Source organism: Pecten maximus, chromosome 1 (assembly GCF_902652985.1).
Source record: "Pecten maximus chromosome 1, xPecMax1.1, whole genome shotgun sequence".
Lineage (NCBI taxonomy): Eukaryota > Metazoa > Mollusca > Bivalvia > Pectinida > Pectinidae > Pecten > Pecten maximus.
The window spans coordinates 928934-945507 of NC_047015.1; the positions used below are offsets into that span (position 1 = coordinate 928934).

General features: G+C 36.2%; 1 protein-coding gene across 3 annotated transcripts in view; it reads left to right on the forward strand.

Moving 5' to 3' along the window:
- The window catches only part of LOC117321797 (sushi, von Willebrand factor type A, EGF and pentraxin domain-containing protein 1-like), a 157721-nt gene that overhangs the window by 104036 nt on the left and 37111 nt on the right, over positions 1-16574 (forward strand). For all 3 annotated transcript variants that reach the window (XM_033876375.1, XM_033876389.1, XM_033876382.1), the window contains exons 24-26: positions 3843-4097; positions 10113-10310; positions 14684-14907. In XM_033876375.1, coding sequence (XP_033732266.1) covers positions 3843-4097; positions 10113-10310; positions 14684-14907 — 677 coding nt within the window. The remainder of the gene's footprint in view (positions 1-3842; positions 4098-10112; positions 10311-14683; positions 14908-16574) is intronic.

Here is a 16574-nt window from a genome sequence, read left to right on the forward strand (position 1 = left end):
GACAGATTTAATGGTGATACTGTGACAGACATATTTAATGGTGATACTGTGACAGAGTTAATGGTGATACTGTGACAGACAGATTCAATGGTGATACTGTGACAGACATATTTAATGGTGATACTGTGACAGAGAGATTTAATGGTGATACTGTGACAGACAGATTTAATGGCGATACTGTGACAGACAGATTTAATGGTGATACTGTGATAGATTTAATGGTGATACTGTGACAGATTTAATGGTGATACTGTGACAGATTTAATGGTGATACTGTGACAGAGTTAATGGTGATACTGTGACAGATTTAATGGTGATACTGTGACAGACATATTTAATGGTGATACTGTGACAGATTTAATGGTGATACTGTGACAGAGTTAATGGCGATACTGTGAGAGAGTTAATGGCGATACTGTGACAGAGAGATTTAATGGTGATACTCTGACAGACAGAGTTAATGGCGATACTGTGACAGATTTAATGGTGATACTGTGACAGATTTAATGGTGATACTGTGACAGAGTTAATGGTGATATTGTGACAGAGTTAATGGTGATACTGTGACAGATTTAATGGTGATACTGTGACAGATTTAATGGTGATACTGTGACAGAGAGATTTAATGGTGATACTCTGACAGACAGAGTTAATGGCGATACTGTGACAGATTTAATGGTGATACTGTGACAGATTTAATGGTGATACTGTGACAGAGTTAATGGTGATATTGTGACAGAGTTAATGGTGATATTGTGACAGATTTAATGGTGATACTGTGACAGATTTAATGGTGATACTGTGACAGAGTTAATGGTGATACTGTGACAGATTTAATGGTGATACTGTGACAGATTTAATGGTGATACTGTGACAGAGTTAATGGTGATACTGTGACAGAGGTAATGGTGATACTGTGACAGAGTTAATGGTGATACTGTGACAGAGTTAATGGTGATACTGTGATAGACAGATTTAATGGTGATACTGTGACAGAGTTAATGGTGATACTGTGACAGACATATTTAATGGTGATACTGTGACAGAGAGATTTAATGGTGATACTCTGACAGACAGAGTTAATGGCGATACTGTGACAGATTTAATGGTGATACTGTGACAGATTTAATGGTGATACTGTGACAGAGAGATTTAATGGTGATACTCTGACAGACAGAGTTAATGGTGATACTGTGACAGATTTAATGGTGATACTGTGACAGATTTAATGGTGATACTGTGACAGAGTTAATGGTGATATTGTGACAGAGTTAATGGTGATACTGTGACAGATTTAATGGTGATACTGTGACAGATTTAATGGTGATACTGTGACAGAGTTAATGGTGATACTGTGACAGACATATTTAATGGTGATACTGTGACAGATTTAATGGTGATACTGTGACAGATTTAATGGTGATACTGTGACAGAGTTAATGGTGATACTGTGACAGAGTTAATGGTGATACTGTGACAGAGTTAATGGTGATACTGTGATAGACAGATTTAATGGTGATACTGTGACAGAGTTAATGGTGATACTGTGACAGAAATATTTAATGGTGATACTGGTACAGACAGATTTAATGGTGATACTGTGATAGAGTTAATGGCGATACTGTGACAGAGTTAATGGCGATACTGTGACAGACAGATTTAATGGCGATACTGTGACAGATTTAATGGTGATACTGTGACAGAGATTTAATGGTGATACTGTTACAGAGTTAATGGTGATACTGTTACAGACAGAGTTAATGGTGATACTGTGACAGACAGATTTAATGGTGATACTGTGACAGAGTTAATGGTGATACTGTAACAGACAGATTTAATGGTGACAGTGTGACAGACATATTTAATGGTGATACTGTTACAGACATATTTAATGGTGATACTGTAACAGACAGATTTAATGGTGATACTGTGACAGAGTTAATGGCGATACTGTGACAGAGTTAATGGCGATACTGTGACAGAGTTAATGGCGATACTGTGACAGAGTTAATGGTGATACTGTGACAGATTTAATGGCGATACTGTGACAAAGTTAATGGCGATACTGTGACAGAGAGATTTAATGGTGATACTGTGACAGAGTTAATGGTGATACTGTGACAGACAGATTTAATGGTGGTAATGTGACAGAGAGATTTAATGGTGATACTGTGACAGAGATATTTAATGGTGATACTGTGACAGAGAGATTTAATGGTGATACTGTGACAGATTTAATGGTGATACTGTGACAGACAGATTTAATGGTGGTACTGTGACAGAGAGATTTAATGGTGATACTGTGACAGAGAGATTTAATGGTGATACTGTTACAGAGTTAATGGTGATACTTTGACAGACAGATTTAATGGCGATACTGTGACAGATTTAATGGCGATACTGTGACAGAGAGAGTTAATGGTGATACTGTTACAGAGTTAATGGTGATACTTTGACAGACAGATTTAATGGCGATACTGTGACAGACAGATTTGATGGCGATACTGTGACAAAGTTAATGGCGATACTGCGACAGATTTAATGGCGATACTGTGACAGAGTTAATGGTGATACTGTGACAGACAGATTTAATGGTGGTATTCTGACAGAGAGATTTAATGGTGATACTGTGACAGAGATATTTAATGGTGATACTGTGACAGAGAGATTTAATGGTGATACTGTGACAGATTTAATGGTGATACTGTGACAGACAGATTTAATGGTGGTACTGTGACAGAGAGATTTAATGGTGATACTGTTACAGAGTTAATGGTGTTACTTTGACAGACAGATTTAATGGCGATACTGTGACAAAGGTAATGGCGATACTGCGACAGATTTAATGGCGATACTGTGACAGAGTTAATGGTGATACTGTGACAGAGTTAATGGTGATACTGTGACAGATTTAATGGTGATACTGTGACAAAGGTAATGGCGATACTGCGACAGATTTAATGGCGATACTGTGACAGAGTTAATGGTGATACTGTGACAGATTTAATGGTGATACTGTGACAGACAGATTTAATGGTGATACTGTGACAGATTTAATGGTGATACTGTGACAGAGTTAATGGTGATACTGTGACAGATTTAATGGTGATACTGTGACAGAGTTAATGGTGATACTGTAACAGAGTTAATGGTGATACTGTGACAGAGTTAATGGTGATACTGTAACAGACAGAATTCATGGCGATACTGTGACAATCGATACTGTGATATATATAATTAATAGTGATGCTTTGTTATTGTGATAATATGCAATATAATGGTGATACTGTAGCAGTTCTCAGGTCTTTTTACATAGGTCCCAATGTGTTTTTTATATTACATAACCGGCCTATTATTCAGTGAAGCCCATTAATACTTTTAAAGGTGTGTTTGGAGACTCATTGTTTTTAACTAATTCTTAACATTATAATCATTATTTCTAGGTGATAAAAATCTAAATATGGTAGATTTGTTTACGTTTCATTTGATATTTCTTCAAAGGCTAGCAGGAATACAAAACCTTAGACTCCTTTCATGAAATCTCATATGAAATGAAAACTCATCGAAGATCCATAATATATTGTAAACCACCTGTCACCTGATACATGTATGTATCCCTTACATTGTATATTACTGATATTGCATTCCATCAGTCACATGACATGTCCCATACATTGTATATTTCAGATATTGTAAACCATACATCAAATGCCATATGTGTCATACATTGTATATTTCAGATATTTTAAATCATACATGAAATGAAACGTGCCATACATTGTATATTTCAGATATTGTAAACCATCAATCAAATGAAACGTGCCATACATTGTATGTTTCAGATATTGTAAAACCGTTGGTGATATGTCCTGCCTCCCGTACAGAGTACGTGGCAGATCAAACCTCTTCTCGGATGGAGGTTACTGTAAGTAAGGATGCTATATCAAGGTCTGATAATGTTAATGTGACGAACGTTATCATCAATCCTACAAGTTTGCTTGTGAGTGCCAGTAACCTCGGCAGTAACATTGTCGCCGTCATCGTACAGGATGCTGCTAACAACAATGCCCAGTGTCACTTTGACATCACAGTCAAAAGTGAGTAAAATTTTCTTGTTTCCAGTGATATTCATATCATTTAGTTAGGTAAGAAAGTATTCACTTTAATTAATAACACACAAGTTTCTATGGTAGCACACCACAGTAAGACAGCCTGGCCATGGGCAATTTGTTTGTTAAGCAAATAACTCCTGTATTATGATATGCATAAAAAATGAAAAAATAAATGTACACTATAATTGGTATATTCAGTATGAAGAAGTACATACAGGCTTCACATTTATTAAAACAAAAATCAATAAATTGGTTCCGGATTTTAAATATCCGGATTTTCCGAACGTGTGTTTACACAGGAAATTTAGTTTTGCCTACAGCGCAAAATGGAAGCCCACAGAAAAGGTAAGATAGCGGAAAAACTTAATTTACAACATATGTCCAAACAAGATTAATTCTGTCTTTGGGATAGAGATATCTAATTTCAAATAGGTTTCAGAAAAAAAATTGTGTAGAGAATTGTGCCATTTTGGGTCAAATATCATAATATTTAGCAATTTTTGAGAATTTGTTAAGCTGTTACCATGGTATTCACAGCTCTAAAAATCACAGAAAATATCAGTTTACTTATCCTTCAGAGCTCTATTAAAATTGCAAATGTTGTACAGATTTCAAATATATATACTTTATTAGAGGTTATATGTAATGTTAACTGGCAATGTTTACATATCTAAAACATGTGCCATATTTTTCAGAATTTGGCATTTTTACTGTACACTGCTACCTTATAAGGGCTGAAAAATGTTATTTTTTGGAAATTGTGCTTAATTATGCTTGATTAAGCTTCATTTTAATTCATTATTGCTCACAAATGCATAAAAACAATCTAAAACTTGTTTATTATCTGGCTTGTCATATTAGAGGAATCAAGGGAGGTAACTCGCATATCTACCCATTTTAAGGGTGGGTTAATTAAGCATAATGTTAACGAGTCAGTGTAAATTGAAAAGATATTCTATGTTTTATAACAAACCCAATATAACTTATTGGGTATCTAACAAACCATATAGACTGAATTCTGGTTTGTTTTACCTGATTTATTACCCCGTATCCATGGAAACTATTACAGTAAGTGTTATTTTTTGAAATATTTGGTGAAACCATTATTTTCAGTTTATTTATACAATGGTAAGCATGCAATTTCAATTGATTGAGTGTACGGTTGACACAATATTGTCAATTATTGTCATTTCCTTCGGTAAAGCAGAAAAAATAGCGTTTTCCGCATAAAATGGGATCAGCGGACACTTTCATATGATCATTGGTACATATCTGAATAACCGGGGTGGAAACAGATGATTGTGATGTCATAGGCATGACATTTTGAAATCTTGGATGTCATGTCATGATTTATCAGTTAGAATATTGCATGCGTTGCTAAGCTGAGGTTTGGAAAGGAATTTGGTTATTTATTATGACACCATTGAGTATTTATGACGTCATAGATACCATCTGATGACGTCATAGTTACTGATGACGTCATGGCAACTATGACGTCATATTACAAGGCTAAATTTGATAGTTGTATAGTATTTTTTGCTTGATTACATGCACAGAGACTCAAAGTACCACATTCAACTCAAAACACAACTTTATTCAAGAGATATACAGAATTATGGGAGTTTTCATCTTTAAAATTACCTCCCCTTATTACTGGATTGGGAGAAAAAGTTGTCAAAATACACCTCTCAGGGAAATCAGCAATACTCGGTGACTATTAAAGATACACAGTAACCGGATATGTCATTTTGTTCGTCGGAACATGTTGTAGACATTCATAGGGTTTTTAGTAAAATTAGAATTTGAAAAAGTGATGTATAAGGTAGCACACCACAGTAAGACAGCCTGGCCATGGGCAATTTGTTTGTTAAGCAAATAACTCCTGTATTATGATATGCATAAAAAATGAAAAAATAAATGTACACTATAATTGGTATATTCAGTATGAAGAAGTACATACAGGCTTCACATTTATTAAAACAAAAATCAATAAATTGGTTCCGGATTTTAAATATCCGGATTTTCCGAACGTGTGTTTACACAGGAAATTTAGTTTTGCCTACAGCGCAAAATGGAAGCCCACAGAAAAGGTAAGATAGCGGAAAAACTTAATTTACAACATATGTCCAAACAAGATTAATTCTGTCTTTGGGATAGAGATATCTAATTTCAAATAGGTTTCAGAAAAAAAATTGTGTAGAGAATTGTGCCATTTTGGGTCAAATATCATAATATTTAGCAATTTTTGAGAATTTGTTAAGCTGTTACCATGGTATTCACAGCTCTAAAAATCACAGAAAATATCAGTTTACTTATCCTTCAGAGCTCTATTAAAATTGCAAATGTTGTACAGATTTCAAATATATATACTTTATTAGAGGTTATATGTAATGTTAACTGGCAATGTTTACATATCTAAAACATGTGCCATATTTTTCAGAATTTGGCATTTTTACTGTACACTGCTACCTTATAAGGGCTGAAAAATGTTATTTTTTGGAAATTGTGCTTAATTATGCTTGATTAAGCTTCATTTTAATTCATTATTGCTCACAAATGCATAAAAACAATCTAAAACTTGTTTATTATCTGGCTTGTCATATTAGAGGAATCAAGGGAGGTAACTCGCATATCTACCCATTTTAAGGGTGGGTTAATTAAGCATAATGTTAACGAGTCAGTGTAAATTGAAAAGATATTCTATGTTTTATAACAAACCCAATATAACTTATTGGGTATCTAACAAACCATATAGACTGAATTCTGGTTTGTTTTACCTGATTTATTACCCCGTATCCATGGAAACTATTACAGTAAGTGTTATTTTTTGAAATATTTGGTGAAACCATTATTTTCAGTTTATTTATACAATGGTAAGCATGCAATTTCAATTGATTGAGTGTACGGTTGACACAATATTGTCAATTATTGTCATTTCCTTCGGTAAAGCAGAAAAAATAGCGTTTTCCGCATAAAATGGGATCAGCGGACACTTTCATATGATCATTGGTACATATCTGAATAACCGGGGTGGAAACAGATGATTGTGATGTCATAGGCATGACATTTTGAAATCTTGGATGTCATGTCATGATTTATCAGTTAGAATATTGCATGCGTTGCTAAGCTGAGGTTTGGAAAGGAATTTGGTTATTTATTATGACACCATTGAGTATTTATGACGTCATAGATACCATCTGATGACGTCATAGTTACTGATGACGTCATGGCAACTATGACGTCATATTACAAGGCTAAATTTGATAGTTGTATAGTATTTTTTGCTTGATTACATGCACAGAGACTCAAAGTACCACATTCAACTCAAAACACAACTTTATTCAAGAGATATACAGAATTATGGGAGTTTTCATCTTTAAAATTACCTCCCCTTATTACTGGATTGGGAGAAAAAGTTGTCAAAATACACCTCTCAGGGAAATCAGCAATACTCGGTGACTATTAAAGATACACAGTAACCGGATATGTCATTTTGTTCGTCGGAACATGTTGTAGACATTCATAGGGTTTTTAGTAAAATTAGAATTTGAAAAAGTGATGTATAAGGTAGCACACCACAGTAAGACAGCCTGGCCATGGGCAATTTGTTTGTTAAGCAAATAACTCCTGTATTATGATATGCATAAAAAATGAAAAAATAAATGTACACTATAATTGGTATATTCAGTATGAAGAAGTACATACAGGCTTCACATTTATTAAAACAAAAATCAATAAATTGGTTCCGGATTTTAAATATCCGGATTTTCCGAACGTGTGTTTACACAGGAAATTTAGTTTTGCCTACAGCGCAAAATGGAAGCCCACAGAAAAGGTAAGATAGCGGAAAAACTTAATTTACAACATATGTCCAAACAAGATTAATTCTGTCTTTGGGATAGAGATATCTAATTTCAAATAGGTTTCAGAAAAAAAATTGTGTAGAGAATTGTGCCATTTTGGGTCAAATATCATAATATTTAGCAATTTTTGAGAATTTGTTAAGCTGTTACCATGGTATTCACAGCTCTAAAAATCACAGAAAATATCAGTTTACTTATCCTTCAGAGCTCTATTAAAATTGCAAATGTTGTACAGATTTCAAATATATATACTTTATTAGAGGTTATATGTAATGTTAACTGGCAATGTTTACATATCTAAAACATGTGCCATATTTTTCAGAATTTGGCATTTTTACTGTACACTGCTACCTTATAAGGGCTGAAAAATGTTATTTTTTGGAAATTGTGCTTAATTATGCTTGATTAAGCTTCATTTTAATTCATTATTGCTCACAAATGCATAAAAACAATCTAAAACTTGTTTATTATCTGGCTTGTCATATTAGAGGAATCAAGGGAGGTAACTCGCATATCTACCCATTTTAAGGGTGGGTTAATTAAGCATAATGTTAACGAGTCAGTGTAAATTGAAAAGATATTCTATGTTTTATAACAAACCCAATATAACTTATTGGGTATCTAACAAACCATATAGACTGAATTCTGGTTTGTTTTACCTGATTTATTACCCCGTATCCATGGAAACTATTACAGTAAGTGTTATTTTTTGAAATATTTGGTGAAACCATTATTTTCAGTTTATTTATACAATGGTAAGCATGCAATTTCAATTGATTGAGTGTACGGTTGACACAATATTGTCAATTATTGTCATTTCCTTCGGTAAAGCAGAAAAAATAGCGTTTTCCGCATAAAATGGGATCAGCGGACACTTTCATATGATCATTGGTACATATCTGAATAACCGGGGTGGAAACAGATGATTGTGATGTCATAGGCATGACATTTTGAAATCTTGGATGTCATGTCATGATTTATCAGTTAGAATATTGCATGCGTTGCTAAGCTGAGGTTTGGAAAGGAATTTGGTTATTTATTATGACACCATTGAGTATTTATGACGTCATAGATACCATCTGATGACGTCATAGTTACTGATGACGTCATGGCAACTATGACGTCATATTACAAGGCTAAATTTGATAGTTGTATAGTATTTTTTGCTTGATTACATGCACAGAGACTCAAAGTACCACATTCAACTCAAAACACAACTTTATTCAAGAGATATACAGAATTATGGGAGTTTTCATCTTTAAAATTACCTCCCCTTATTACTGGATTGGGAGAAAAAGTTGTCAAAATACACCTCTCAGGGAAATCAGCAATACTCGGTGACTATTAAAGATACACAGTAACCGGATATGTCATTTTGTTCGTCGGAACATGTTGTAGACATTCATAGGGTTTTTAGTAAAATTAGAATTTGAAAAAGTGATGTATAAGGTAGCACACCACAGTAAGACAGCCTGGCCATGGGCAATTTGTTTGTTAAGCAAATAACTCCTGTATTATGATATGCATAAAAAATGAAAAAATAAATGTACACTATAATTGGTATATTCAGTATGAAGAAGTACATACAGGCTTCACATTTATTAAAACAAAAATCAATAAATTGGTTCCGGATTTTAAATATCCGGATTTTCCGAACGTGTGTTTACACAGGAAATTTAGTTTTGCCTACAGCGCAAAATGGAAGCCCACAGAAAAGGTAAGATAGCGGAAAAACTTAATTTACAACATATGTCCAAACAAGATTAATTCTGTCTTTGGGATAGAGATATCTAATTTCAAATAGGTTTCAGAAAAAAAATTGTGTAGAGAATTGTGCCATTTTGGGTCAAATATCATAATATTTAGCAATTTTTGAGAATTTGTTAAGCTGTTACCATGGTATTCACAGCTCTAAAAATCACAGAAAATATCAGTTTACTTATCCTTCAGAGCTCTATTAAAATTGCAAATGTTGTACAGATTTCAAATATATATACTTTATTAGAGGTTATATGTAATGTTAACTGGCAATGTTTACATATCTAAAACATGTGCCATATTTTTCAGAATTTGGCATTTTTACTGTACACTGCTACCTATACAGAGTGGAGTGAAACATTTTCCTTTTTTTTTGTAGTTGCACCCTGCTCACCTTTGGCACTGTCCACACCGCTGTATGGAAATAAGAGTTGTTCTGTGGCTGCCTTTGGTTACACCTGTACCCTCACCTGTCAGCCTGGCTATGTCTTCTACGAACAGACCACTGATACTCAAACCCTGCAGTGCACTACAGGAAATGCCTGGATCCCCGCCGCTGTCCCTGCATGCGTCCCAGGTAAGAAATCAAATGTCCCAGTGAATAAATGGGTGTCTTCGGTAGTGACTCCGATTGGGTGCCGTAGATTGTGAGTTCGAGGCCCGGTCAGGGCACGAGTCAAAAAGTTGTCTTCCTTTGTCATTTGTGTTACTAAGTTATATATCTGTTTATTAGCACGGTGTATCATATACACTATGTGTTGGTGATCCGAAGATATAGATTTGAATTTCCTGTCGTAGTTGTACCGAGAGAAATATGTCTCAAGAGATATATGTACATGAATCCCAGTCTCCGTCTTTTAGATGGAAAGTAAGTCATAAAAAAGTTATAAAGGCAATTGCCAGACTTTTTTGTTTCCTGAATTTACCTGAGTTTGGTACTGTATAAGGACCTTGTCTACAAGCTAACGGCATCATTTATGAAGCCATGGTAAATACAAGCTATAATATGTTGCTCGGCTTGAGAGATCTCCGGTCTCCGATAAATAAGAGACTTTTTATTAGTTTTCCTGTACACGATGAGCCTCCATTGTGATGAAATTTGGCACAGGGGCAGGATTGCACAGCTCTGAAGAAGGCGTGTGGTGTTCAGGTCCCTCTCCCACCAAGAAGCTAGATTGTTTCCATTTTCATAACGCCTCTACCGGGACCCAATGGAGGATCAGCGTCGTCAGGCAAAGCAAGCGAGATGAGGAAGGATATGATGGTCACGCGAGAAAGTAATAAGCGTACCTCCATCCCGTTTTAAACGGATATATTGATATGCAATTTGTGTAAAACGGCAGATACTGACCACAGTGATAAAATGTTGGAGTGTCAACACTGCATGGATCGACTTTGTACCACGTACCTTCAGAAAGATGACACAGAATACGAATTTCTCAACAAAACGGACTCTATGTTGTCCTGGAAAAGTCTGCATTTTGAATATATAGTGGAGAAAAAAATGTGCTGAGATCATGGCAGCATATGCTGATAAAACTAAGAACCTTGAGGTTAATATAAGGTCGAAGTGTGGAACCCAAGAAGCGCAAGCGATAATTCAGAAAGAACTGTCGAAATCGGCATAGAGACCCAAGGATACGAAAACCAAGGATACAACCTCTAATGTAATGTAACGACAGAAAACGCCATAAAAAGAATCGTTTTCGGAATGAGAGAAAATGAGGATGCTGAAAGGGTAAATCAAGAAGACTTGGAGAATGTTTCCAATAGAGTCCCAGATGAGGGATTTAATTACATTACCAAAATCATCACATTAGAAAAACAACTGGAGAGTAAAAACCGACCCGTCCTAGTTGTTAAAGCGAATTTCTCAAGAATATACGCAATCTACAAACACATTATTACAAACATATTACAACGATTTGACTAAAAAAGAGAGGAGGCAGCATTTAGACAGGAAGCGAAAGAACGAGAAGGGAACCGGGAGATTCATCCACAGAGTAAGATGAATTAAAACTAATGATACATGAGAAATTGAGCGGTTTAGATGTGATACGTGTACATATAAAGGCCCCCTAATCGACACTGTGCTGATTAGCTGTATCTATAGAAGTCCTAATTAGATAGAGAAAACAACGAAGAGTTGCACAACCTTATTACCTCAATTTCAATGTATATCAAGGGGAGAGCGAAAAGGGAACAATTTCATAGCGCTGCTTAGACAACTACCTGCATCTACATTCCAACAAATGCACACGGGTGCTGGAGAGAGACGAAGCAAACCCCTTAATTTAGTACTTAGTAATAAAGAGGAGATTTTTAATGGTTTTATACCCCCGCAACGAAGTTAGGGGGGTATACTGGAATCAGATTGTCTGTCCGTCCGTCCGTCCGTCCGTCTGTCTGTAGACACATTTTGTCCGGACATCTCCTCCTAAACCGAAGGGCCGATTTCAATGAAACTTATTATGGTTGCTATGGCAACTGGTCACTATAAACAGGTTTTCTGATACGAATCCTAACTTTAAGTTTGTCCGGACAACTCCTCCTAAACCAAAGGGCCGATTTCAATGAAACTTAACACAATATAGAGGACCATGTGTAGATGTGCATGCCACTTTCTTTTTCTCAAAAGTATGGCTGCTATGGCAACTGGTCACTATAAACAGGTTTTCTGATAAGAACCCTAACTTTAAGTTTGTCCAGACAACTCCTTAACCGAAGGGCCGATTTCAATGAAACTTCACACAAATATAGAGGAATATGTGTAGATGTGCATGCCACTTTCTTTTTCTCACAATTATGATTGCTATGGCAACTGGTCACTATAAACAGGTTTTCCGATAAGAACTTTAACTTTAAGTTTGTCCAGACAACTCCTTAACCGAAGGGCCGATTTCAATGAAACTTCACACAAATATAGAGGAATATGTGTAGATGTGCATGCCACTTTCTTTTTCTCACAATTATGATTGCTATGGCAACTGGTCACTATAAACAGGTTTTCCGATAAGAACTTTAACTTTAAGTTTGTCCAGACAACTCCTTAACCGAAGGGCCGATTTCAATGAAACTTCACACAAATATAGAGGACTATATGCAGATGTGTATCTCACTTTCTTTTCATAATTATGGTCGCTATGGCAACTGGTCACTATATTACTGGGTTATCTTAGTTAGCCTCTTATTAAGAGTTCCGATTCACCATTGACTCGTGCAGATTACGGGGTTATTAGTCAGCCATCCTGGCGACAGTTCTAGTTCAAATTTGCATTCAATAAAACGGAAATGAAAACTATTCAAACAGGTTATAACTATCACAAAGGAGGTTATACCAACATGAAGAAGGACCTACGGGATGTAAACTAGGAAATGGAAAAGGAAATTGCACTTAACGCTAAACATCATCCAAAATGATTATAGAAAAAAATAAAGCAAATAAGACAGTCAAATAGGGAATTTTGGACTTAATGGGGAAAGCAAACAATAACAAATGATTCAGAAAAAAAGTAAAAGTACAGCTGTATTTGTAAATTTCTTCAGCAGCGTATCTACTAAGGAAACATCTGGAGTGCTACCTTCACCGAAAGTCCAGTGAGTCAACCATTTCAAGACACAACTTGCGACGAAGCAATAATCAAACAACACCTCTTCACATTAGATGCTAACAAATCCGTGTGATACACAAACTGTTTAATTATAGCACAGCTCAAAAACTGTCAAATCGATAGAAAACTTCCTAACTGATAGCTATCAAAAACTAGTGATGAGCGGATCTGCATCACAATTACATAATATACTAAGCGAAATACCAAGGGCAGCGTATTAGGACCAATATTGTTTGTTCTGTATATTAATGGCATGCCGGAGAATACGGTATCCTCAGTCCTTTCCCTTAAGATTAATAATGAGGAGGATAGGAAGATTATACAGGCAAATTTAGACAATCTTCAAAAGTGGTCTGATCAAAGGCTTCTGAAATTCCATCCAAAGTAATGCAAAGTACTACGAGTTATGGGATCACCAAATAATTAGTTGTTATCGTCTCACGAGTGGAAATGAAAAGGCCTTACTCATCATTGAAAGGGATTTAGGTGTAACAGTGGATTCCAACCTTGAATGTCGAAACCATATCCAGAGCTCAATAAACAAAGTAAACCCAGTCCTGGCAGTTATCAGATCTTTTACGTATTTGGATGAAACAATGGTTCAACAATTTATCAAAGCACTGGTTAGACCACACCTAGAGTATACAGTTAGTACAGGAGTCCATACAAGCTCAAAAACATTCGAATGATAGAAAATGTATGAAGCAGTGGTACAAAGCTGCTTCTACCTGGATTTATAGTTTCATATGAAGAACGATTTAAGAAACTGAAACTTCCAACACTAAACACCGAAGGGCTAGAAGAGATTTAATACATGTTTTTAAAAAAATGAACAAAATATTCGATGATATAATTCAATCTAACTTATTTATTTGTGATGATAGGAAAGAACTCGAGGCCATTAGCTTAAACTATACAATCAACAATGAAATACAGAACTAAGAAAAAACTCTATCAGTTTTAGGGTGGTAGATGGCTACAGCAAGCTACCACATTCCGGTTTAAATGCGGATTCAAACAGACATTTTGAGATAATGCTCGACAATCACATAAATGACAATATCTATAATGAATACTGAAAAATAATTTCATTTTATGTACAATTATGCCAATGACCAGAAGTTGTTTTAAAGTATGTCTTGCGATATGGACTAAGAGGATTTTAGTCTGCGTCCATTATTTTCCATTAAATCAATTAAATTTAAAATAGCTTGATCAGTTGAGGGTAAGACTTGTAAGCCAGAGGTCCCGTGTTCGATCCCTAGCGGAGGCAGTGATTTAATTCTATTATTCATGCATTCTGTTACATTTACATTATTTTCCCTTTTAATCCTTTCAGTGGCAACATCCAATTTAGCCCGATTCCAGTCCAAAGTGAGCGTTACTTATGATAATATAACAGGACTGTCGACATGTCTGGATGAGTACAGACGATTTGTCCGTAACTCCGCTGATCAACAGGCTACTACACTTGGTTCAGCCTGTAATGCGATTAACCCTGTCAACCCGATCACGTTTACCATCCCAACAGATCTGATTGAGTTCTCAACACTGGGTACACAGGTACGTATTGAAGGACTGTGGTCTCTGTCCCGACAGATCTGATACAATTCTCTGCACAGGGTACACAGATTGTTTCTGTGTGAAATGTTTTCTATTTCTTATTTACATAAATACATTTATAACAGTTTCTCACTGGAATGGTTTTAGTTTTGAGGTATCCTGGATGAAGATTCGAGTGACATATTGCAATAACTTTTATCTCTATCATTGTGCGTCGTCAGTTCGAAACAATATACATTTTTGGCTTCTTCTCGGAAACTCCTGAACCAATTGCAATTTCAATGTGTTTTTGCAGAAATCTCCCACGGTCAAACGTCGACCAAAAATGGTAATCATATTGTTCCCACCTCTCGGGAGTCTGTTTAAATAAAGAAAGGGCAAAAGGGGTCAAATAGACTGAAATTACCTTTTTGATCATCATTTATTGAATTACATCTTCCAATGGAAATAATTCAAACTTTATCAGAATATCAATATCGTACGGCAGATTGAAAGTAAAATTTACAACAGCTGCCAATGGAAACAATTCCAGTCAGGTGATAGTTTGGTGATAGGGGCCTGAACGTTTTGTATTAATTGAATTTTAACATAACTCAGGTGACCCTCATTAGGCGTATGGACCTTCTGCTATTAATTCACATATCCCTCTATAGAATGGAAAGATTGATGATTTTAGAAAAAAATTAGCAAAACTGATTATATTATCTGCTTTCAGAAAATCAGATTGATTGCTTATTTGTAGAGTTGTATAGTATCTTTATAGGGAAGTGAGAATGATGTTTAGTGCTGAACTGGGTGTGGGGTTTAGAGATGAACTGAGATTTGGGTGTAGAGGGGACCTGAGTGTGGGTTGTAAAGGTGAACTGAGAGTGGAGTGTAGAGGTGAACTGAGAGTGGATGTAGAGGTGAACTGAGAGTGGGTTGTAGAAGTGAACTGAGAGTGGAGTGTAGAGGTGAACTGAGAGTGGAGTGTAGAGGTGAACTGAGAGTGGATGTAGAGGTGAACTGAGAGTGGAGTGTAGAGGTGAACTGAGAGTGGATGTAGAGGTGAACTGAGAGTGAGGTGTAGTGGTGAACTGAGAGTGGGATGTAGAGGTGAACTGAGAGTGGGTTGTAGAGGTGAACTGAGAGTGGGATGTAGAGGTGAACTGAGAGTGAGGTGTAGAGATGAACTGAGAGTGGAGTGTAGAGGTGAACTGAGAGTGGGTTGTAGAGGTGAACTGAGAGTGGGATGTAGAGGTGAACTGAGAGTTGGATGTAGAGGTGAACTGAGAGTGGGATGTAGAGGTGAACTGAGAGTGGATGTAGAGGTGAACTGAGAGTGGGTTGTAGAGGTGAACTGAGAGTGGATGTAGAGGTGAACTGAGAGTGGAGTGTAGAGGTGAACTGAGAGTGGGGTGTAGAGGTGAACTGAGAGTTGGGTGTAGAGGTGAACTGAGAGCGGGGTGTAGAGGTGAACAGAGAGTGGGGTGTAGAGGTGAAATGAGAGTGAGGTGTAGAGGTGAACTGAGAAGTGGATGTAGAGGTGAACTGAGAGTGGATGTAGAGGTGAACTGAGAGTGAGGTGTAGAGGTGAACTGAGAGTGGATGTAGAGGTGGACTGAGAGTGGATGTAGAGGTGAACTGAGAGTGGGGTGTAGAGGTGAACTGAGAGTTGGGTGTAGAGG